The sequence below is a fragment of the Acanthaster planci genome, linkage group LG18 (assembly GCF_054643075.1).
Source record: "Acanthaster planci isolate LZ-2023a linkage group LG18, COTS_SCS, whole genome shotgun sequence".
NCBI lineage: Eukaryota > Metazoa > Echinodermata > Asteroidea > Valvatida > Acanthasteridae > Acanthaster > Acanthaster planci.
In genome coordinates this window covers 10818579-10841803 of record NC_141794.1, presented here as the reverse complement: position 1 = coordinate 10841803, position 23225 = coordinate 10818579, and the positions used below count along the sequence as shown (strand labels likewise).

The following is a 23225-nucleotide window of genomic DNA, read 5'->3' as shown; positions in this document are numbered from 1 at the left end:
CCTTAGAAAATATGGAAAAACAAACATTTTACCAAACCTTAAAAAAAAAACTCGAAACAATAAGGCGCGCAGACCATGGGGTAAATACACCTATTTTATGTTCCTACAGCTAAAGGAAGCGCTGGTTATCATTAGGGCCTATTTCAAATCTATTTTCATTAATTTATGGTCATAAATAAATAAAAGTCAAAATGAGGCTGGTCTTGAACAAAACCGTTTGGGACAATATTTCGAAATGCAGGACTAGAATCAAATGTTCATGACGTATTTGTTGGGACAAATGGCCACACGGTATTTTTTGCCATCCAGAAGAGTTAAAAAATCAACCTCACGACAATGTCAGTCAACAACCAGATTGTGTTCATCGTTTCAACATATTAAAGGGTTTATGAGAAAACGCTCTTTTACACAAATCGTTGTTTTTAAATGATTGACACACCGTTTCTTAATTAATACTATTGCTTTTAACATTTCAAAATTTTCCACCTTTTCCGTGACAAACGAGGGTGCTGTGGTTGTGAAACATTGTTCTCTCCCAAATATTTGTAATTTAAACATAGCTTACTGCAGATATCTCTATTCTACTATCAACAACTGAGACAAAAATCAACGACAAAAGAAAATCTAAAATTTAACTTTCAACCTTCTCAGTGGCAATTTTATTTTTATGCTGGAATAACTAGCATCGAAGCTTCGTCTTGTTTTATTGCATTCACACTTTTGCCATGACTATACTATTTGGCATTGGAATAAAAAACCCATACAGTGTGAAAATGCTTTAATGTTAAAGTAAAATGTAAAAATGAGGTTCAAAGCTTCTACACTAAGCGGTTCGTTACAATCGTTACGCGAACCTTCAAAATTTCTCTGAGATACAGTGCCTACTGAGAGCAGTGCTTTTTATTTGTGTTTAAATTAGCAATGTTATTGAAAGAAAATGCCAAAGGCTACACTGGCACAGCATGATTGAAAGTTCAGCGTTTCTCAATTTTCAGCAACTTAACTGGATGTTCATGAGAGCAAATAAAATAATTAACAGACATATCCATCACAGCTGGTTCTTCAGTGCTTTATCGTTATTATAACTGCCCACCAGCCCTATAAATATTCCCTAAACCACCTTCAACTCCACGGGAAGCATCAAGCTCAGTGCTGTCACTTGAGAAGCCGAGAACCATCTCTACTCTCGAAAAGGTACCCGCCCTTAGACGGAGAGAAACAATGAGACTATACAAGTGACTTACCCAAGGCTGCAACCAATCATACCTCCTACCCTAGGCCATGCACTTCTATAACTGAAAGCCATGACACTGCGCGCTTTCTCATATACCCATACTGATCAGTACTAACGTAGATACACTGTAAGAGAAGTCGCAAACACAACATCGATTTTAGGTACATGTACCCGAACGGTTGCACAGTCCGTGTGTCCCCAAACAGTTTTGTAAACAAAGTTCGCCAGTGTTATATTTTAAATGTTATACTTTGGCATGAATTAGTAATACTGTAGCTGCCACCAACGTGGCTCCAAAATGTTGCCATCGTCTTTATCAGACGTACAAAAGTTCCGAATACAGCTTGTTTTAATTCAAGGTGGCAAGATGTGACGGTCGGTTGACTTTCGGCCTGCAGGAAGTGATTCGACTCCACTGGTGCACGACGGCGTAGCATAGGCTCGACAATGCCCACAGTCCCATGCATATGAAGTGCGTGGTCTGGTAGGTGCCCGTGAGGTCGTAGCTAAGACCTGCGTGAGCGAATGAAGGATTTACCTTATTATCAGAGGCAGATCGAATATGATACTTCGTGGTCTCATTCTCCAATCTGGGCGCACGTCAAATCAACTTTAACGAAATGTGAACATGACACCACACTTAGTTGTTTTACAGTTATCATAAAACATTTACACCGAAGACGGCATAAATTTACCCTGCATTTGCATTCATAAAGATCTGTTGAAATACATCCAGGCCGTTACTTTCCAAATCGGACGAGTTCAAAGGGTCAAGGCCGTATCGAGTTGTGACATGAAGTGCTATATGACACTCTGTGGTGTCTTTTTTTTTTGAAAAATGGAAAGTTTGTACATATTTGGCGATCCGATTTGGGTATTGGCTGTAAGTTATACATACGAGGTGGCATGTAGCGACCGATCAAGGCTGGACGACTGATCATGCCGACCATACCCATAACGGTCTTTGGTCTGAAGTCTGACCTTTCTAAGCATGGATCAGCCCTGGTGCAACGGCCCAAGCGAAGACGTTGACACCACTAAATTATAAACATGCTTTGTATGCAAAAAGCAACATAGTGGAGAAGCGCATAGCAAGAGCAAGAATTACCTGCTACAGAGGAAGCCAGTAAACCACCAATCCCGTACGAGATTTGAACTGACGTCAGCGTCTCCACAGTCCTATCAGCGCCGAAGAGGTCGACAACACAAGCCCAGCCAAGGCCGAAGGCTATGGAACGCACAAACCCTGCAACTATGAGAAAAAGATGGTGCGCATAATGTAGGAGACTGCTCAGACCGCTCGAACTTTGGTTTGAGGATGAACGTAGAGATTTTTTAAAAATTAAGAGCGAAGGACTGGACCTATGCATTCATCAAAAAGCGACGGAAGTTACTGCTTGATATAATCATTTGACAGGAAAACTGTCAAATGATCGATTCTTGATGGTCGATTCTTGTTGATCGATTCTTCATACTTCAAAGTGTGACATCAATGCGCAATCACAGCTAAGAATAAAAAGGAAAGGTTTTGCATGTAGGCCTAGCGCTATAATGTAAACACGTGTATTTGTACAAAATGTAAACAGTCAATATCCCAATATTTCAGGTACAGACAAACTCAACTCCTGGTGTGCTCAGAAAACAGGTAAACGAAATTAGTATTAGCTTCATTGTAATGTGAAATTCTTGTTTCAAAAGGTATAACCCTCTTCTAACTACCTATAAAAGTCGTAGCTAAGTCGTAGCTGGGACCTGCTGTTTAAAATAACATTTTTGCGACCACTCTTCCAAAGATTTGGGAAGATTGACCGCTCGTTCACGTAACATACTTGATAAGCTGCCATGACAGCAATAGGATTTAATGCCACAACATCCCAACTCAGCACGGCATGAAATGGACTTCTCACATTTGTCGTGCCATGGCATAAATTACCATATTTGGTGGTCCGGATATCAGAGCACCCCAGAAAACTGAAGCCAAGACTTCCTGAGGCATCCACAAACTTGACATCGGTGGCACTTACCAACGGCGTAGAGGGCGAAGATCCACAACGACGTTCCCCTCGTCAGCAGGAATGATCCCGCGGCCCCGAACGCGGATCCCACGGCGAGGAGAAAGATCCGCTGGAACGGGAGAGAGTCCCTGGTAAATGCAAAGAAGAAACGGGAGACCAAATCGACGATGCACATCAACGTGATCAGCCAGGCCGCAGTAGATTCTGGGATGCCACCAACTGTCATACAGCTAATCTGTTTGAGATTAAGTAAAGACAAGAACGCTTGAAAGCATACTTTTGTTAGCACGACAATATCATCTTTATCGTAACCATCATCCTCGTTTGTCTCACCGTTTGCCATAATCCCCGTCGCCAGCACCAATTTTACGGTGTTGAGACCACCACAAGACCGTCACCAACACAACACCTCCAACCAACATTCAGGTCAAAAATAGCAAAACATGCCTTGGTCATTGTTCATCCCGTTACTTGTGACTGGTGTTGTCATATGAAACAAGGTATGAGACGGAGAGAACCCCCCCCCCCCCCGCCGTGTTGGTCATTGTCTCACTGGAATCTGAGGATTTCTTTTCCGACATCTAGAAGGGATGTTTTAGGTAACAATAGTCTAGAGTGTGTGAAGCGATTGGACACGTGGGGAGGGGGACCTCTTGGTCTCATTTCTTGCTGGATTAGGTGTTGTGATTAGTTTTACGTCAAGCTTCGTCTCCACCACAACAATTCAATCTTACACCACCAACTTCCCACTAATCACACTCTCTATCATTTCACCGCTAACACGACAGGTGCATCTGATATGGACAAATGACTTTGTCTTTTCTCAGCCAATGGCTGTTTCGTCGGTATTTCTCTACGTCTTACCAAGTTTATTCCATTAAATGTGACCGAGAGGGCTGTTGCAAGAGTGGCCAGGAAGAAAAACGCATGCCTTCGGTCCTTCATCAACCTCACGTACTTCTGCCACGTGTTTGGGTACCTCTGCCTTCCTCCTCCCTCACTGTCGTCAACAGTTTTCTCGGACGAGTTAACGGGTTCAGTAAGAGAGTTTGCCTCGTGCTCCTCATTACCGTCCGGTGAGGCACAGTCTCCGGATCCCTGATCCTGAGCCAAGTCCGGTTCCAAGCATGCGTCCTCCTCGCCGTCACCCTCCGTCTTCCGGTAGCTGTTCTCGTCACCCTCTGCCGACGGGGCCCCGCCCACCTTCATCATGTTCAGCTTCTCCTGCTCGGCTGGGGTGCCCGCGTCTTCGGCTACACTGTCCAGCCGAGTGGGACACAGCGATGGAGTCTTGAAGACGACGGCTAGCGGCAGACAGATCACGAAGATCACGATTGCCTGAACTTGAAGGGTTTGACGCCACCCAATGACAGACAAAACGGCTTCTAAAATCGGTGTTAGCAGAAGGGTACCTAGATAGGGTTTACAAACGATATACAACATTCGTTGGCACTTTACTAAAGTAAAAGTCCCAAATTTGAAAGATGCATAGGCCTATGCGCTCAAGTACCGGTATATACATGTACAATGTAATGGGCGAAGCCCCAAGTTATTGCCCAGTGCCACACTACAAGATTACTAAAAAAAACACCTGATTTCGGAAAACTTTTGTTCAAAACCTAACCACCCATAATTGAGAGATAGTATATAATATATATTTAAAAAATTGTACTAACACGGACGAACAGTTTTGTAGTGACCGAATAGTGTGTTTAACAGTTTTGCATCATGCAGTGTTGACAATCCTGAGAATCATTTTTAGGCAAACGTAGTAACGGAAACGAGCTTTCCCTTTTGAAATTGAAATTTTGGCCTAACTCAGTGGTAAAAGCGAACTTCGATTTCTTTTGGAAAACCCATCAAATTGTTAAAAAATCTGGTATTAATTGTTTGATATGGCCTGATTTCTGACACGATGAACAAGCTCACCCACTGTTTGACCGCCACTGGCTAGAGCTGTGGCTCGAACGCAGTTCTTGCCAGGAAAGTAGATAGTCAGCATGTTCAACGCAGGGTTGCAAAGGAAGTTGAGACCAACAGCGAACACCACACCGAAGGTCAGATAAATCTGTTCATGGGTAAAGACAGGACAGAAACGGTGCCTAAGCCAAATGGGATTAAACTGACTGATAGACGGGAAAAGCCAACATTATACTCCAGTGCTCCAGCACTAGTTCAAGGTGTAAGGTATAGCCTTCAACTTTCGTTTGAGCACCGGTACGGTATTCCAGAGGCCGCAGGTTCAAATCTCGCTCCAGTCAATTTCTTCGTTGATCTTCATAATCATTCATAAGCACCTAGTCAGTTTCCATATATGATTTGTTTCTTGACTTTCGTTTCCGATCGAATTGTCTTCGGTTACGGTTTCAATTTCGTTAGGTCGATGACTTTTGCACGCTTATTTTACAAAAATTACAGCGCGGCCTGTATTAAGGAGTCATTACGTTTTGCAGAGTTCAATTGTTCCTCCTAAAAGAAAGCCTCCGTTTTCATTCAGTATGTGAGTTTAACGTAATAGGGAAATACAATCGATTAGCACAGTGATCGATTAATCGAATCGGCACATAATCGTTAACGCCCTGAGAGGCTACTTAATTGACCGTCACATACAGCCTTATGCAAAAATGGGTTTTTCTTACAAAAACTCTCTTCTTCTTTTCTTCTTCGAAAACAAAGCATTCTTTTGAGAAAGAAAAAAAAACAGGCCATAGAATTTAGTTGTTCACCTGCCAAAGCGCCCGGGTAAAGCTGGTTGCTAGGATCCCGGCGCTGCAAAGCAATATTCCGAGAACGATGATCTTCCGACGCGTGAACCTCTCGTAGAGAGGACTGGACACGAAAGACGTGAGGTTGAGAAGACCGTTGGCTAGGGAACCTATCCATCCTGTTCTCAAAAGAAAGAAAACCAACAGATATGGGAAGCAAGTGGGAAGGGGGGTGCATATAGGGCTAGCTGGGGTCGTATCAATAAAGGTATAAAATGTACGTGTCAGTCAAAGGTAAACAAGGATAAACATTTATGCCTGTCGCTTTCCTTTGCTATTCACTTTGAATTCTCAAGTATCAAAGAGCGGATTTCAAAGGTTGTGAAAAAACGGGCAGTCTCTATTGTATGTAGGACGGTATCGTCATAATATTGTGTATGGGGAAATGGTTTAATCTTCACCAATGGCAGTTGCAGAATCCTGGAATTCCCGCTCGAAATGCACGTAGAGCAGTAGAAACACGCCCAGGGTGCCGGTGGCCACCACGAACATCACGAACGCAGCGGCCGTCACGACCCAGCCCCTGTGCCGAGCCAGGAGAGATCTGCACCGGCCCATTCTATCGCGGAACGGCCTGCCAGCGAGGTGTACGCTGTCTGCAATACTCGACTGCCTACGTTCCCGATCACTTCCAGATAGCGCTACTGTTCAAGTCTCCAAAATGGTGACGATGCAACAGACCTTTGCGGATCAGTCCTCAAAGCACACTCCTTAAACCGCTGAAAACAAAGTGAAGTTACGTCATAATGTCATAAGCATGTACTTGCCTCGGACATTTTATAACAATTCATCAAGTATGACAGCGGTTCTGAACCTCGACCCGTGAAATGTTATTCAACATTAGCTAGGGTCAAAGTACATGGTATAACGATATTTCACTTGACAGCCAGTAAACACGGTAACCACGGCTTTGACTTTTATAGCTGGGAGACGAGCAGTACTTGAGTGGATTTTTGATCTAGTCTATATATACTACTCAAAAAAAGTTCAGGACCACTCTTTATTTTGTGTATACTTTTCGATGTGAGATATTTTACATTAAACATTATTTTATATTAAACAGTTTTAAAGTTTTATATTCCAATAAGAACAGCATCCAGACAAACAAACCAAATGAAGGAACTAGAAAATTACAGTTCAGAGAAAAAGTGGTCCTTCACTTTTTTTGAGTAGTGTATGCAGATGCCCGCAAACATCCTGCGTGCCGAATAGTCGGCGGACGGTCGTTTCATTTAGCGTCAACAAGTGTCAGCACCCACCAGTTGCGTCAAGAAAGTTTCAAACAACTTTAAAATACCCTTTAAAGATTTAAAAATGGTTTCATCATTATTCAGAGACTGTAACACTTGTCACTCTGTAAGAAAAAAAGGGGAATTGCTTCCAGATAAATGTGATACATTGATATGGTTTGTAAAAGTAGGATCCTAATCAATATTGTAAATTTAATTTTGGGCATAAATGTGCTCTGATAAACTCACTGATACGTTGTTGACGCTCGACGTTTTTGACGCTAAATTGCATGACCCTTGGGGGACATGGGTGAGATATTCGCTCTTCTCCTTGCCGTTAATTGCTGGGTGCACAGGAAGTGCAAATGCGTGACGTAATATGCTTGTCAAGCACTCAAAGTTCCACAATTACTGCCAAGCATACAATACATGACATTACATACAAGCGTTGATCCCAACAGTCAGCAAACCCAAGTGCTGTAGCGTGGCGGGCATATGTGGCGGGAACTGTGGCGTAATTCCTTGAGAAAGGTTGGTGAAAGGCAGTGAACTGCACAGGTGAAAAAGAGATTAACTGGCCAACAGACACGAAATAACAAAGGATACTTGACAAGGACGGCAATTTATCACTGTCTTGTAATGGCTCTGAGAGAATGGCTTTGTAGAGCGGTACCTGTTTGGACTCCCATGTTAAAGAGCACCTCTAAAGAAAACACGTTTCTCTGCGATTTTATCTGTTCAAATAAACATGGAAGCATCCAACTCAAATGGCTACAAACAATGGCTACATGCATTGTTGAGCATGTACAAGGATTTGTCGACAACGAACGCAGGGCGAGGGTTCCCTCGTTTTCTTCCGTTTTCTCAGAATGACGCAATCTACTTTTAAACTTTAGTGCGTGGATTCCACCCCTCAAGGACTGGAAGCGCACTTTGGCGAGTCTCTACTAGACTGGAGCGAAAATGTGAATATTTCCACCAAATCGACTGGTGAAAATACTAGTAAGCCCTATGCTTAGAAATTATAATTTATATAATATTCACAGCTATACTTACAGTCATGTCAAGTAAATATCCGCAGAAAAATGGTCTATTCAAGTTGGTGTGTCGGACAGAACGATAAGGACATCCGATCGAGTGGTATCACATCGTTTGAAAACAACTAAATGGGTCTAGTGTGAACGTTTGCTGGGGTTTGGGTGAGGTAAAATATCCCCAGGATTATCCCGGGGATTTATGTTCCGGCAGGGGAATGGCTCTGCAGTGTGAAAGGGGCCTTGTTTAATATTACATATTGATGCTGTACGCCAGCTACGTGTAGCTGTCTCACAAGAAAGCTGGGTATTCACCCCCAAATTAATGGATTTCCGCCTGGTTTCGTAATCTTAATTACTCACTAATTCGTGCTTCAAACTTTCCAAAATCCCCTAATAAAAACTGTCAACTGTGCAGGAAACCAATGACACATTCCTTACACCTTAATTCCGCCTCACAAAATAGGAGCCACAGCGGGGAGGGGGGGTAAACTGCCCTCTTCCCCGACAGAACTCTCACTAAAAAGTTTGGAACTGTTTGGGCACGAGAAGAAGTGTTTGATTATGGCTGAAAAGAAATCATGTTAACTGTTCAAAATGTCTAGATGTAAAGACTTACGGGGGAACAAAAGATCTGCTCCGCGATATGTCCTGCGCAGTGTTCATTCGAATTAGCTCGACGATTTTCCCGCGAGAATGTGATCTCAAGTCTGAGAAATCGGATAGGCCTACCCTTGCCGACGAGCACTGCGAAGTACGTTTTCAACTACATTGTAGTTGAAAAACCCATGCAGGCATTTACATTCCTGAAACCGCCTGCCTCCTTCCTCAATGCTGAAACCATCTCCATGCTGAAACCAGCTGATTTTAAAAACCAGTCTCTAGAAACAATGCGGAGGTGGACACTAACGGCATATCGCACCGCAGCCATCGATCGTGCCCTTGAGGAAAAAGGTCTCACAACCCAACGGGTTGACCCACGTGTTAGACCGCAGAGCACGTGTCCTTGCTCGATGCTCACATCATCGCATCCGCTCAAGCAGACTCATAAGCTGTACGAAGCAATGGTCCAAATGGATGCACTGCGGCTGAGAAAAACGAATTCGTTCACAGTTGCAGGTCAACAAAGGACAAAAAATGCCACTCTAACCTGTGGCGAAACGCTGCCGCAGTAGACAGCCATTCAAGTCTACAGCATGGCTGTTACAGAAGGTTTTCTGGGTGGGAGGGGAATCGCTGAGTACTTACCAACACAGGTTGCATTGGTCCGGAGGTAGAAAAATCACACTCAGATGACAGGTCAGGCACCGTTTGTCATTATTCACGCCGCCCTGTTGCCAATGTTCATGCATGCAGAAACCGTCCCCCTTATTACCATGTGTTGCAAGAACATTTCCCGTGTCAATCAGGTCTTACGTAATGTAGATATTGCTTGAAGCCGCAGGAAACCAGATTTTGTGGAGGTGTCTCCAGTGCCAGACGCATAGATTGACAAACAGAAATGGCTGGCCACACTTAAAGAGCAACTCAAAGGAAAACACGTTTTCTCTGGTTCTATCTGTCCAAATAAATTATATGGAAGCATCCACATCGAATGCAGTGTCATTTGTCTTCGGAGCTCAACTATGACAAGCTAAAAAGGGCTTTTTTTCTGTTTATGCCAAGATGCAAATTCTGATGATTGCGTCATTCTGAGAAAACAGAGAAAACGAAGGGAGCTCTCGCCCTGTGTTCGTAGTGGATCAACCCTTGTGCATGCCAAACAATGGCTACACACAATGGTGACATGTGCTGTTTGATATGCACGAGCTACCAGCAAAATGACTTTTCCGACCAACATGGCTCTTTTCAACCGATGAAGGGATGCTCCTGCTCAAGGCTGATTCCAAGGATGTATAGGTCTCCACAAAGATTTCTCAAAATAGATTATTAGAAATCATTCGAAATAGACGTATTTTTAATGTGTAGATAGCCCAGCAAATTGAACTATCCCGAATTACGGGATATTGATTTAAAACTTCATCCCAGGAGAGTAGCTCTGGTTTAGGCGGGAGTATTTTGAAAACAGCGTTTCACACTCGAATGGTTTATTACACGAGAAAACTGCATTGTCTCCACAAGGACAGTAACTGTGGTGTGGGTGCACCCAGGCGAAGGGTAACAAGACTCCGAAAAAACCGTAAGGCTAAGCGGATAATAAAGGCTATAGGCCCTTTTGTCTAAACTGGACAACCGATCGATTTCGTCTCCTGGCTCGAAGCACTTTGAATCGAAACCTCTTGTTCCTTTATTTTGCGGGAAAACAGTTGCAGGGGAAGCTAACGGCGTATTAAGTCTGAATAATACCGGTATTAATGTGATTCTCGCGGCAAAAGTGCCAAATATTGGCTGCAAAAGAGCTGCGCCGAATGCCTAATTCTTTCATTATTATCGCCAGCTTGCGCATATAGAGTACCGAAGTGTGACGTTACTGTGAACCAGAAAGTACAGTGCACACGAGTGGAGTACGCGCGCGTGTAGGTTCACGCGCTGGTTCACGCGCTAATGCCTTTACACACTAACTGTGAGCGTGACGTATTCACTTCGGTACTCTATAGGTCTTACCGTCACTTATCCACTGCGATATCTCCTCCTTAATTGAAATGTGCGAGAGCCATCTTTGCTGCGAAACATTAGGTGCCTGACCCCATCAACAGTACTGAATCCCAGATGGGGTATGGTCAAGGCCATCCCGCATAATTTATAGAGCAACACTCCTTCACGCGCACAGGGAGGCCCCTCCCCATCCCTAGCCCAAATGCACCACATGCTTACCGTTTCCTTCCTCCATGGTTAAACTAACATGAAAGTCACCCTTCACTTCTAAACAAAGTAAAGTAAATTCCAGGTTCACAATTTGAACAAAAAAGCCTGCGCAAAGAGCTACGTCTTCCCTGGATGACTTCACAGCAACAAGCATGGATAGTTTTAATTGTTTTAAAATGGCGTTTTTCGATGCATTTAAACAGGTAAGAATATAAAATAGTTTTCAAACACTGAAAAGAGTTCAAAATTGAAGAAAAAATGTCCCCAGGAAAAATTTATTGTAGCTACACTTTATACGTTAATGTTGCTGCAGTAAATATATAAACTGCCTTAATTAAACTCATCCGTGTGTCGGATCCGGACCTTTAAAGTCACCCTTCACTTCTAAACAAAGCAAGGACGTTTGCAGTCGCAATTGGCTAAAACGGCCAATGTGTGGGCTTTGTGTTGGTCGGACTGAACCGACTATCGGTCTGCGAGGATCGATTTTCATGTACCGTTGTATTCAAGTTTCAATGACCGTAGCGGGATTTAAAGGGTTTTTTTTATCGAGTATTGTTAATCGAGTGGGAGTACCTCGATGCTCGAGTAAGATTTTATTCCTAGTATTTTGCAGCCCGAGTACAAGAACTGTTCGAGTAAGAGTACTTGGAAATTCGAGTAAAAGTAAGACGTGAGAACTAAAAACGGTACTCGAGAAGTACTCGATTACGAGTACCACAACACTGACTTTAACCAATACAAATATGTGTAGTTTGATTTTTTACAATATCAAAATCAGGGCAATGATAGCCGACATCATAAATAAGACAACTGGCAAAAAGCTACGAGAGATAAACAAGCCTACACTGTCAGTTTTATTCATGTCATTGAATGAAATGATTAACACTACACCTAACTAAAACTGTCCGATAAACTACACCTACAACTCCAATATTGAACCCAGGATTATAGTAATACATGTGCCTTATTGTGTATGCTATGCCGACGTTTAACCTTGGCATTATCACAATCGCTCGAATCAAGAGGGATTTTCTATTCTGTCTCAGGTCGTTCACATCAATGACATGAACATTACAGGCAGTGTAGGTTCGAAATGATTAACACTTGACAACTCACTGCAAATCTGCACGGATGGCACTTGCAATCGCGACGCCTAGACCGCAGCCGACATTCACGAGGCCTCGACCTCAATTCTACTGACAGGCATGTGGTGCACACGACGCACAAAGCGGTTTTATATTTGTTATGCATGAAGCAGCTGGAAGGTTGCACTGCCAACACAATCATTTATTGTTGCGACACGAAAACTTATACTGGTGACCTGACTTTGCACGTTCAAGTTGACCCGGTATCTGAGAGACGCCGGGCGTTCACTTACGTTTGAACCCCCCTAGATGTGCAGAAACGTTAGATTTGAAACGGCTGCGGCGGTTGCTTGACCATATCCTTGTAAACCATACGGGAAAATCCTCAGCATGCCTGTCCTCTGTTGAGCAGCCATAAGAAACTTTGACAATTTCGCAGGCATGAAATTCAGAACAGAGTACATTTTTTTCAATGTGCCAAATTTCAATTGGTGACAAAGCGATTACGAGGGTAATGAAATATTTTCATTTCTGACGATACTGTCCCTTTTTAGAAGTTGCAGATCAGCGACATACATAATATGAAACTCCGGGAACTAGTCCCTAAACATAAAATTATTCAGTCGTTTTTTTATCTTGACATACTTTTGCCAGAGTTGTATGAGATATTTGAGAAGCCCTCTCGCAGCATGATCTATGGGTTTTTCCTGAAAACATGTTGAGCTGAAGCTCACTTCTCCTTAAAGACAAGATTTCGGAACCAAAACGTAGAATTTCGCCAATGTTGCATTTATTCAATATTTTCTTATTGCTTATCTATATTCATAGCTTTCCTGCACCTTTCGACAATTTTTATCCATTGGCATTCATAAACGATTAACTGCAATTAAGTCTCTAGACTAAAACACACAAATACTGCATTGAATTCATTCATTGATCAGACCAAGTGACCCTTTGTCGAACTTTTCAACACCGTTTCAATGAGGTCAGATTTTATGGAATTTCTCACCCGATGAACCTCTAAATAATGTAAGGATTGAATTGTCTTTGCTCAGTTGATTCCGTGAATTGCATTAAATTTCATTAAATTGTACAACTATACACGGATGTATTTGACAAAGATGGCGGTTGAAAATCCATCGAATTGACATGAAGACTACTTTATACAAATAGGCCTACTGAATGTTTATGGGTGCGACGGTAGAAGAAGTTCGAGCGGTGGCCGGTGATTTGATTAACATATCACGGAACACAGCATGAAATTATTCTTAGTTTGGCAAGAAAATGAAACAATCATTATTCGTTTTATATAATATCTGCAAGGTTGTGAGAACTTAAGGTCCTCACACATGGCGTCTTTTCTTTTGCCGACAGTTTCGTGTCCAAGGCGCCACCCTTTGGTGTGCCGTGCAGTATTAGACTAGTTCCCGTCTCTACATTTTTTTTTTATATTCTTTTACTGGAAATGAGCTATACCATGTACATGAAATGGAGGCGGGAACCAGTCCAACGCCTTTGAAAAGAACAATAGAACGAATATTCCAGTGACGGGATCAACGATCCATTAGTCAGGTGACGGGATCAACGATCCATTAGCCAGGTGACGGGATCAACGATCCATTAGCCAGGTGACGTGCAGAAAAGCGGGTATTGTATAAAATGTAATGTTTTTGGATGCTGTGAAAATGTGACAAACATTTTTCTTTTAGGCCTACTTGTAAGAGATAGATACAGTTTCATGTGCATCTTTATAAACCTTATTTCCTTTCCACTGCGGACACATTAAATTATGGAAAATGGAAAAGGCTGACGAACGTCATTGGACAAGGAAAAGAACACACTTAAATAAATATGTTTCAAGCAGAAGTGAACAGGTGAAAGTGTAGAATTATCGGAGTCAACATGATCACGTGGCAGACAAAAAAAGGGAAAAAAATATCAGCTAAAAATGAGGATTTTGTTCATCAGGCGTATATCACATACTGAGGAGGACTAAGTAGAACCTTTCACGAAAGAACATGTAAACTAATGAAAATAAGAGAGAGGACCAAACGAAGCAGAACGTCGGGTATGTAAGGTCGTGAATAGTTGAGACTGAATTGAAGTTCATCGTTTTAAGAATTTAAACGAATTGAGTTTTAAAAATTTGGTATTATTGAAAACAATACCGATTGAAATCCCGTGGCTGTCATTAACACGGCTCCAAAATGTTTCCATCATTTTCATCAAATATGCAAACAAATCCAAATGGAAGGTTTTAATTCAAGGCGGCAGGATGTGACGATCGGTTGATCTTGCAGGAGGTGATTCGACTCCACTGGTGCACGACGGCGTAGCATAGGCTCGACAATGCCCACAGTCCAATGCATATGAAGTGCGTGGTCTGGTAGGTACCCGTAAGGTCGTAGCTAAGACCTGCGTGAGCAAATGAAGAATGACCCTTTTGATTGACAAAGGTAGATCGAATAAAATCACTGTTTTCACAACGAAGAGCCTCACGTGTCGAAAATCGCATTTTTTTTCAATTTAGATAACATCAATCAATATTGTAAAAGGACAAAAATCTCGATGACTGCATTTTGCGTTTTATCGAAGAGACACAAGTCTGACTGCCCCACGTACACGTACAAAAAGTATTGATTGGAACAGCTGGCAAGTATAGGAAAACTAAATTTTTCGTTTCACAATGAGCCACATATCTTTATTATACTCGCAGTGGCGTGTGCGTCAACACACAAAGCCATCGGTCGCACCCTACATCATGTGGACTTCTTTTGTACAGAGGTCCCCACCGTGTAGGCCACGCCTGCGCACTTGTGCCCTCGGCCGTGTGTGCACGTTAGGCTGAAGAATGTGCGTGTGAATCATTGATCAACAATGGACATAAATGGCGGAAATGCAGTACCATCGCAGTTTATGGTGTCTAATCGAATAAGTTTATATATTGCTCGGCCTTGAGACAACGCCTACGTGAAGAAATCGGCAGGCATACACATATCAGCACTTTGGTATGCGAGAGGCATGCAACATAATACAGACGTTTATCAGATTTGCGGGTTAAAAACGGTGCAATAATTACCTGCCACCGAGGAGGCAAGCAAGCAACCAATCCCGCACGAGATTTGAATTGACGTCAGCGCCTCCACAGTCCTATCAGCGCCGAACAGGTCGACAACACAAGCCCAAACAAGGCCGTAGGCTATGGAACGCACAACGCCTGCAACTGTAAGGAAGAGGGGAACTATTGTTTCAGATGTAGGCAATTTACGCCATCACTGACATCGAATAGAAGCTGTGCACTGCAACCATTTTTCCGGTAATAAGAGTTTTTGTTCCACAGGGATACGCATGAGTAGACCTGTGAGATCCCTTCGTAACAAAAGGAGTAACCGGAAAGATGGCTGCGCCACAGTATTTAAAAAGGGAAACTGAGAACTCAATTTGTACCGAGATCGACTGTTCACACTTCAAAAGCATGAGCGTACGTACGTAAGTATCCGTAATAGCTGAAACCGTGAAAACTTAAGCGACAGAAAGCCACTTTAGCTCAAAAAGACACTTCCGGAAGCAGTCACGAATTCCAGATCTCTGGCACTTACCGACAACGTAGAGGACGAAGATCCACAACGACGTTCCCCTCGTCAGCAGGAATGATCCCGCGGCCCCGAGGGCGGATCCCGCGGCAAGGAGAAAGATCCGCTGGAACGGGAGAACGTCCCCGGTAAATGCAAAGATGAAACGGGAGACCAAATCGACGATGCACATCAATGTGATCAGCTGGGCCGCAGTAGATTCTGGGATGCCACCTACTGTCATACAGTTGACCTGTTTTAGATCGTGACAGATTTGAAAGCAAAAGTGTTTGAAATTAAGACTGTTATCAGCGCGAATGGCACTTTCGTTGTCGCCACCTATCATCTTCTTGTAGTCACCATCCTCATTGTCTGCCATCGGGAAAACTTTACTCTCACCAATCATATGGTGCTATTGCACCGACTATCAAAAGACCATCAGAAAACTAACCCATAAAGATCTCAAGTCTTATCCAAGTCACAACTCATTATATTTCCGTGTTACTATAATAGAGGTTAACCCCGTCAGTTGACAATGAACAGGGTATTTAGCCATTCAACTAACTGTAACCAAATATTCTCAACTAACTGTAACCAAATATTCCGTGTCACTTTTCATCTCGTTACTTTCAACTTGTCTTGTGACTGGGTCTTCGTCTGGTCATGTGATGTTCATGAATGACACACTACAGCCTTGCAACGGCAAAAATCTTCTTTGAAGTTAAACATCCAAACGCATCCGAATAATCACCCCTGATTATCTTCCTGTCGAAGAGAAATGGCTTCACCCCTGAATGAGCAACATACTGTAGTCTACGTTTTGTTTCGTTTCATATGGGTCGACGCGTCCAGTGTTTCTTACCAGGTTTATTCCGTTAAACGAGGCTGAGACGGCTGTTGTGAGACTTGCCACGAAGAAGAACGCATGTCTTGGGTCCTTCATCAACCTCACGTACTTCTGCCACGTGTTTGGGTACCTCTGCCTTCCTCTTCCGTCAATGTCCTTATCAAGGGTCTTCTCGGGCGAGTTTACGGGTTCAGTGAGAGAGCTCGCCACGTGTTCCTCAGTTTTGTTCAGCGGGGTAGAGTCCCCGGATCCCTTTCCCTGAGGATCCGAGTCCGGTTCTACGCACGCGCTCTCTTCACTGTCGTCCTCTGTCTTCTGATACCTATTTTCGTCACCCTTGGCCGACGGAGCCCCGCCCACCTTCATCATGTTCAGCTTCTCCTGCTCGGCTGGGGTACCTGCGTCTTCGGCTGCATTGTCCACCTGAGTGGGACGCGGCGATGGAGTCCTGAAGACGACGGCGAGCGGCAGACAGATCACGAAGATCACGATTGCCTGAACTTGAAGGTATTGACGCCATCCGATGACAGACAACAAGGCCTCGAAAATCGGTGTAAGCAGAAGGGTACCTGAATGAGATTTACAAACGCAAGCAGACTTTGCACATTTTTGTCTAAAAGCACAAGTATATAAACCATAATTTTAACCCTAGGATTTCGTTCTTCAAGTACACGAAAGACCGTGTTAAATGCGCGTAAAAAAACAAGAATTAAGCAATTTTTAAAGAATTCGACTAAAAATGATCTTCAACTTAAATCAGAAATGAGTTTTTTTTTCCGGTGTATGATAGCTTTTTAAACGGATACAAATGACCAATGTAAATGACATTGGAATAATTGTTACTTGATCAGAGCCTTTTTAAAGCCTAAATTAGTCGTATTTAAAATTCATACATCTCGCTATTGTGAACGAACAATCTCGTTTGAAAAAAAAACATTTTGGCTTGATTCACTAAAACAGGAACTTCAAATTCAACCTGCAAAATCAATCAAAGCACTAAGAGAATTAATATTAAGTTTACGGTTTTGATCTAGTCCAATTTCTGACACATTACAGACAAGCTCACCCACTGTTTGACCGCCGCTGGCTAGAGCCGTGGCTCGCACGCAGTTCTTGCCAGGAAAGTAGATCATCAGCATGTTGAGCGAGGGATTGCAAAGGAAGTTGAGACCGACAGCAAAGACCACACCGAAGGTCAGATAAACCTGGTCATGGGTAGCAAAACAAAAATGGATCACAATCCGAATGAGGCAAAACGGTTGCACTTTTAATTATACGAATGTTAGGGAATGAACTCACACAAGATTATGGAGGTTGGAGATTGTGGTGGATTTTTTTATTGCCGGGTCATGGACATTTTGAAACGCATGAAGGGGACTGTTGACACAATCTGACACTAGGGGAGGATGTTCGTGAAGGAGATGGTCATCTGTATTTAAAGATGTGCTTGTCCAGAGCCTTATATCAAAGTGGCTCATTCATTGCTTTTTAAAATCATTGTTCTCCCTTTTCGAGAGCCCAACTTCAGAGAGCTGCCAAATGTAAAACCTGGAGTTCCCCTGCTCAGGAAACACCTGCAGAGCACCAGTCTTGTATGACATTCCCATAGTTTTTGACTGGTAGCCTGCCAGGCTTTGCTGAGTTTTTGCTTTCTGCACTTAATCCCTGCGCTAAACAGCTCTAGCTCTTTGAGAATGTCCCGAGTTTCACGCTTCAACTTTGAAAGTATTCCTTTAAAAACAATAGACCATGACAGTGATTTTCGATCACCTGCCAAAGCGCCCGGGTAAAGCTGGTTGCTAGGATCCCGGCGCTGCAAAGGAACACTCCGAGAACGATGATCTTCCGACGCGTGAACCTCTCGTAGAGAGGACTAGACACGAAGGATGCGAGGTTGAGAAGACCGTTGCTTAGGGAACCGATCCATCCTGTTGAAAAAAAGATTTTGTCGCGGCATATTGCAATTTACTCTTGGAAACTTGAAAAATGTAAAAATAAGGGATGCTGTACGCACAGCTATGTCCATCTGCAAGGTGTATGCGCCAATCATAGAATGATTTAAACTGGTTACATGTATTAAGGGTCGTTCCGGTCCCTTCACACTTGATGTTAACTGTGACCTATTAAGCCTAAAGGGCGGTGTATTGCAAAGATGACGGTGCATCCATCTGTGCAACGTACACTTGAAAAGTCTCATCTCTCCCCAGTGGTAGCTCCAACAGGAGCACACCCCCGTGTCTCCCCCCCCCTCTCCGCTACGCCACTCTGTACGCTGATGGCCTACTGTAAATTACGGGCACTCTGTAGTTTGAATCCCAATTTGGTGGCCAGATAAAATGTTAGATGGAGATATGGTTTAATCTTCACCTATGGCAGTAGCAGAATCCCGGTACTCCCGCTCGAAATGCACGTAGAGCAGCACAAAGACGCCCAGGGTGCCGGTAGCCACCACGTACATCACGAATGCAGCGGCTGTCACGACCCAACCCTTGTGCCTAGCTAGGAAAGATCCGCACCGGCCCATTCTATCTATTCCCGAACGTTGCCCACTGGAACAAGATCCGATAACCGTACCCCCAGATCCTGCAAGGACGTTCCAAAGTCTCCAAGTTTTCTCCGGCTGATCAGTAATGATGCCGCAGCAGACCTAAAAGATTCATTCCCCGAAGCAGATGCTTTGATTCGCTAAAAACAGAGTGAGGATTATAATTATTTACACGTATAGTCGCCATGCCAACGCTATGAGCATAGAGCAATTCCTGCATGTTATGATAATAAAAAAAAACATGTATTTATAGTCCAGCTTCCGACCCCGATCCATGGAAAACTTTAATCAACCGCAAATGTCAAAGTGTAGCTTTCAGCACTATCGCAACCGGGTAGCGGACTGCTTTTCCGGTCGTTTTACTTGATGAGGAACCAAAAGCAAATTCAAGTGATTGATGGAACTGTGAACAAGTCGATAGCAAAACTGACAATGGTCCACCTGCTGACCAAATGGTCGGGGGAAAAATTACTCAAATGTCCCCAACACCGACATTAGTGTGCTGCAGAGGGGCAATTAACTAGTGGAGGAAGGAAAACAGAAAGTGAACACGGCTCAAGACTTGGACAGCAAGTAACCCACAATGTATTGCCTGTTAAAAGCGTTGGCGAATTTCCGCTCCATCGACCAGTATAGTGAAAAGCACTATGAAGACTTCAATTATCTGTTTCGTACCAAGCATGCAAATTCTCGATTCCTTATATTCAATGCATCATTATACCTTCCTGAATCAAAAACTTGTGTTTACAAGGTTTCCTGAAAGGACAGAAATGAGAAAGGTAACCTCTCAGAATTGAAGAAACAGTGACTTCGAAATTTGTTCCGCGGTGCATTTACAATAGGCCGTTCACGCTTCTGGCCTTGTCATGGCCATTTATGCGCATGCTTGCATAATTGATAAAATCATTAGTAAAAGGGTCCATGGGAAGGCAATCGGTAAAGCAACGAGACAAAAATCATTATTACGATGGCCCTGAAAGAACATCGTTCAGTTTTTCCGGTTTGACATTTGATGCACTGATGACGCCACACTTTCTTTACGTGCGTATGGTGCAACTGGCACTGGGCCCCCAATGGCTCCAAAGAAAAGTACAGATAAATTATGTGCGACGTCATTGGTAGGCCCTACATAGGCCAGTTTCCCATGCAAACTCGAGGATTTCTTGAACATTCTAGATGTTTTGAATCATCGATCGGAACTCGGGGCACATATTCAGCTGTACAACGCAATAGTGCCCATTAACGCGTGTGGTAACGGCATTCTGCGTGGTCAAAATATGGACAGGATAGAACACCTGGTTTTGGTATCAGATTATTTACATTCAGAGCAGATCCAACTGCGCAGGTGCTTGAAAAACCACAGCCATTTTCCGAATGAACTGAGCTGAGACTGCTTGTCTCGACCAATCACCGATGTTATTGAGTATGAAGTGACGGTCAAGCTGCTACGTCATTGTTGTGGAATAGGCCATTAACAAAATGCAACATCATAAGTATCGAATGAGTCTCCGCTCCTGTCCAAATGCAAAATATCGCGCGGTATAACCGCTTTATTCAACCACTCTCCGTTACCGCGCGCATGCGTAAATGGGTCGACAATAACTTTATAGAAATACTCCCAAACTATTAAAAAATGCTGCATGACAGCTACAAAATTTTACATCCAATCCACCACAGCATCTTTTATTTCAGTCAAATATTTCAACTATTCACAAATGTTATTTACATCTGATAAGATCCTTTTGGACGGAATAAAATGTCGCTACAGAAACAAGTATATTTTTGGATCAAGTCGATTCCCAATCAATATTTGGGAGAAAAGGTCGGGTGTAATAGGTGACAGCAATCAATCCAATGATGAAACAGGTGTGTCGGAACCTGGCCTACACTGACTAAAAAGGCTTGACGGCTGGGATATTCATGCGAATATCGAATGACAGAAAATTTAGGCACAGCAACAGTTTTAAAATGAACCACACATGAAATGAACAAATAAAGTTCAAACTGGTACAATCGACTATTACAGGGCTTTCAAGGCTTATCAAAATTTCGAACTTTTCTTGCACTTCAGCGTGTACAATCACCCCTTAAAAAGACAGCAATTCAACTCCAAATCATGACAACAGGGTGTGGGGACGACACTTCATGAATGAGAATTCAAATTAGGAAATGAAAACAACTATACTCACGGTTTCGTTGCGTAAATTATCCGCAAATGAATAATTTAGGTTGGCGTGAGACTGAACTGTACTGAGGCTGGTTGGTATATGACCACAGGAACAAGTTTTAACGAGTAAGACTTTTTCAAGGTGTACTTTGAGTTGGGGAGATGTTAATTTTCATATTGCGGGCTTTGGCCTTACCCAACGTAGGCCTATCTATATATATATATATATATACACACTATATACTAGTCACTGATTCGGAAGTTTGTAAGGTATGGCTGACTCATATGAAAGCTGTTTATTAATTTCACCCTAACATTAATGGATTTCCGCTGGGTTTCATAACCCAAACTCTTCACCTATTCGTGCAACGAACTTTCCCCCCAAAAGGTCTACCGTGCAGGAAACAAGTGACACATTCGTCACCTTTTAACCCCCCAAGAGTTGGGCTTTTCCCAACTTTTACTCTTACAGCTGTGACGGTGGGCATAATCCTAACACCCCCCCCCCATGTTCTCGGGTGGCCCAGCGAAGTGTCTCGGCTTCAGGAGCAAAACAATTTTTTTTTTCTAAAAAATGACCATCCATTTTTTTCACTCGTTAAGTACTCCTCAATATCCCCTGTGATATGCATAATTATAGAATGTTGGCGCTTTCAGTTTCATGCTTCCATGAGAGGAGAGAGGGGTGGGACTTCCCCCCCCCCTCCAGGTTTCCCTGTGTGGCGTTTTTGATGGACACTAATGGTGCCTGGGCAGCTGGTGACAAAACTGATTTCCCCCTTCCGTAGGCACTAGGCCTAACGAACCACATCCTCTGCACTTCAGAAATGATCCCACGGCTTGCTCCATACCTATTTGTCCTTATTGTGAACTTGCAGTTCACAATTACATAAAACAAAGCTTGTGGTATAAACTGTGAGTAGGACCATGCTGCTTTACCTAACCCGTCTGACAGCTAAAACGTACGAAAGAAATATAAAAAAATTGCCCTTTAATTTGTCACTGATGCACATCCAAGGCCAGATGGGGGGGATGGCCTAGGGGGACCAAACGTTTGGTAGATGAGAGAACAGAAGGCAATTTGGAGTCTATTTTATTTCCCGTCCTTCCAAAAGCGTGTAAAGAGCCCCAAAATGCAGCTTCAGCGCCAGAATGGCCAAAATATTAGATGCACATGAGAAACTCCTGTTTTCAAGTTGCGCCCCTAGTTCCCCCCTCCCCCCCAAAAAGAAGTTGTGCCCCCCAAAAACATTTGCTATGGATCTACCTTGCACACATCTACAGAGAGCATGAGTGTCGTCATGGGTTAGACTAGGCTGGGGAAATGCCATGCCCTTTTTTGACCAGGGGTGGGGCATTGCATCACACACCCTCCCCCCCCAAAGATAAGTGTGCCTGAAAAGATGGGATAAACTCCAACGATATCGGGTGGCTTCAGGAGAAATTAGAGAGATTAAGATGGTCCGAAGATCAATTTTCCTTTGGCCGATTTGTAAGTCATCTTCTTGTTTCTGATAGTGGTCCAGCGTGTAACTTTCTTCTGAAGCGGTGCAACTTTTTCTGATGAAATCATTTATTTGATTAGACTCCAGAGGAACAAGCTGTTGACTGGTGATGCATGTTTAAGAAACCTTGTTCATGTTGATGGTTAAGGGTGGGATTTGCAATTGTAAAAAAAGGTTTGACTTCGGAAACTTTTGCAGGTGGATTTCTAGTCTCTCAAGGGTTCGGTGTTATCTTTTTCTCGTCATAGATGCGAGATAGACCCAGACGGACAGCACGCTGTTTGGATAGGCATGTATGTGCACGGCGAGCCCAAACTCCACGTCAGACGACTCGTTGGCATGGACATTGGTACTCCGCACCTTCTCCACCACGGTGCGCATCTCGGTGTAGGACATCTGCAGTGGGAACCCACACAGCT

General features: G+C 43.3%; 4 protein-coding genes across 7 annotated transcripts in view; all 4 read right to left on the bottom strand.

Annotated features, from left to right (window-relative positions):
• Nucleotides 1-630: 630 nt before the first annotated feature.
• On the bottom strand, nucleotides 631-14412 carry LOC110978734 (monocarboxylate transporter 7-like). Of its 4 annotated transcripts, XM_087148519.1 has the most exons (9): nucleotides 12202-14412; nucleotides 7493-7793; nucleotides 6416-6733; nucleotides 5976-6133; nucleotides 5179-5317; nucleotides 4114-4661; nucleotides 3259-3484; nucleotides 2343-2486; nucleotides 631-1747 (listed from the first exon to the last, which is right to left on the bottom strand). In XM_087148519.1, the coding sequence occupies exons 3-9, from the start codon at nucleotides 6570-6572 to the stop codon at nucleotides 1584-1586; spliced, it is 1536 nt and encodes a 511-aa protein (XP_087004645.1). In that variant the 5' UTR covers nucleotides 6573-6733; nucleotides 7493-7793; nucleotides 12202-14412; the 3' UTR covers nucleotides 631-1583. The 4 variants fall into 4 exon arrangements, with proteins under 4 accessions (XP_087004645.1, XP_022089656.2, XP_022089655.2 ...); XM_022233964.2 differs by lacking the exon at nucleotides 7493-7793; XM_022233963.2 differs by lacking the exons at nucleotides 7493-7793; nucleotides 12202-14412 and adding an exon at nucleotides 9526-12192.
• Nucleotides 14413-14427: 15 nt separating this feature from the next.
• LOC110978705 (uncharacterized) lies at nucleotides 14428-15986 on the bottom strand. Its single transcript, XM_022233909.2, has 3 exons — nucleotides 15770-15986; nucleotides 15250-15393; nucleotides 14428-14585 (listed from the first exon to the last, which is right to left on the bottom strand). The coding sequence occupies exons 1-3, from the start codon at nucleotides 15984-15986 to the stop codon at nucleotides 14428-14430; spliced, it is 519 nt and encodes a 172-aa protein (XP_022089601.2).
• A 395-nt stretch (nucleotides 15987-16381) lies between these two features.
• LOC147796213 (monocarboxylate transporter 3-like) lies at nucleotides 16382-19256 on the bottom strand. Its single transcript, XM_087148520.1, has 4 exons — nucleotides 18957-19256; nucleotides 18360-18517; nucleotides 17656-17794; nucleotides 16382-17158 (listed from the first exon to the last, which is right to left on the bottom strand). Exons 1-4 carry the CDS (start codon nucleotides 19111-19113, stop codon nucleotides 16527-16529), a joined length of 1086 nt encoding a protein of 361 aa, XP_087004646.1. The 5' UTR covers nucleotides 19114-19256; the 3' UTR covers nucleotides 16382-16526.
• A 1533-nt stretch (nucleotides 19257-20789) lies between these two features.
• LOC110978710 (coiled-coil and C2 domain-containing protein 2A-like) overlaps nucleotides 20790-23225 on the bottom strand; it is a 32275-nt gene continuing 29839 nt past the window's right edge. Inside the window, exon 37 of the mRNA XM_087148727.1 lies at nucleotides 20790-23223. Within this exon, the coding sequence (XP_087004853.1) occupies nucleotides 23035-23223 (189 nt within the window). The 3' untranslated portion in view covers nucleotides 20790-23034. The remainder of the gene's footprint in view (nucleotides 23224-23225) is intronic.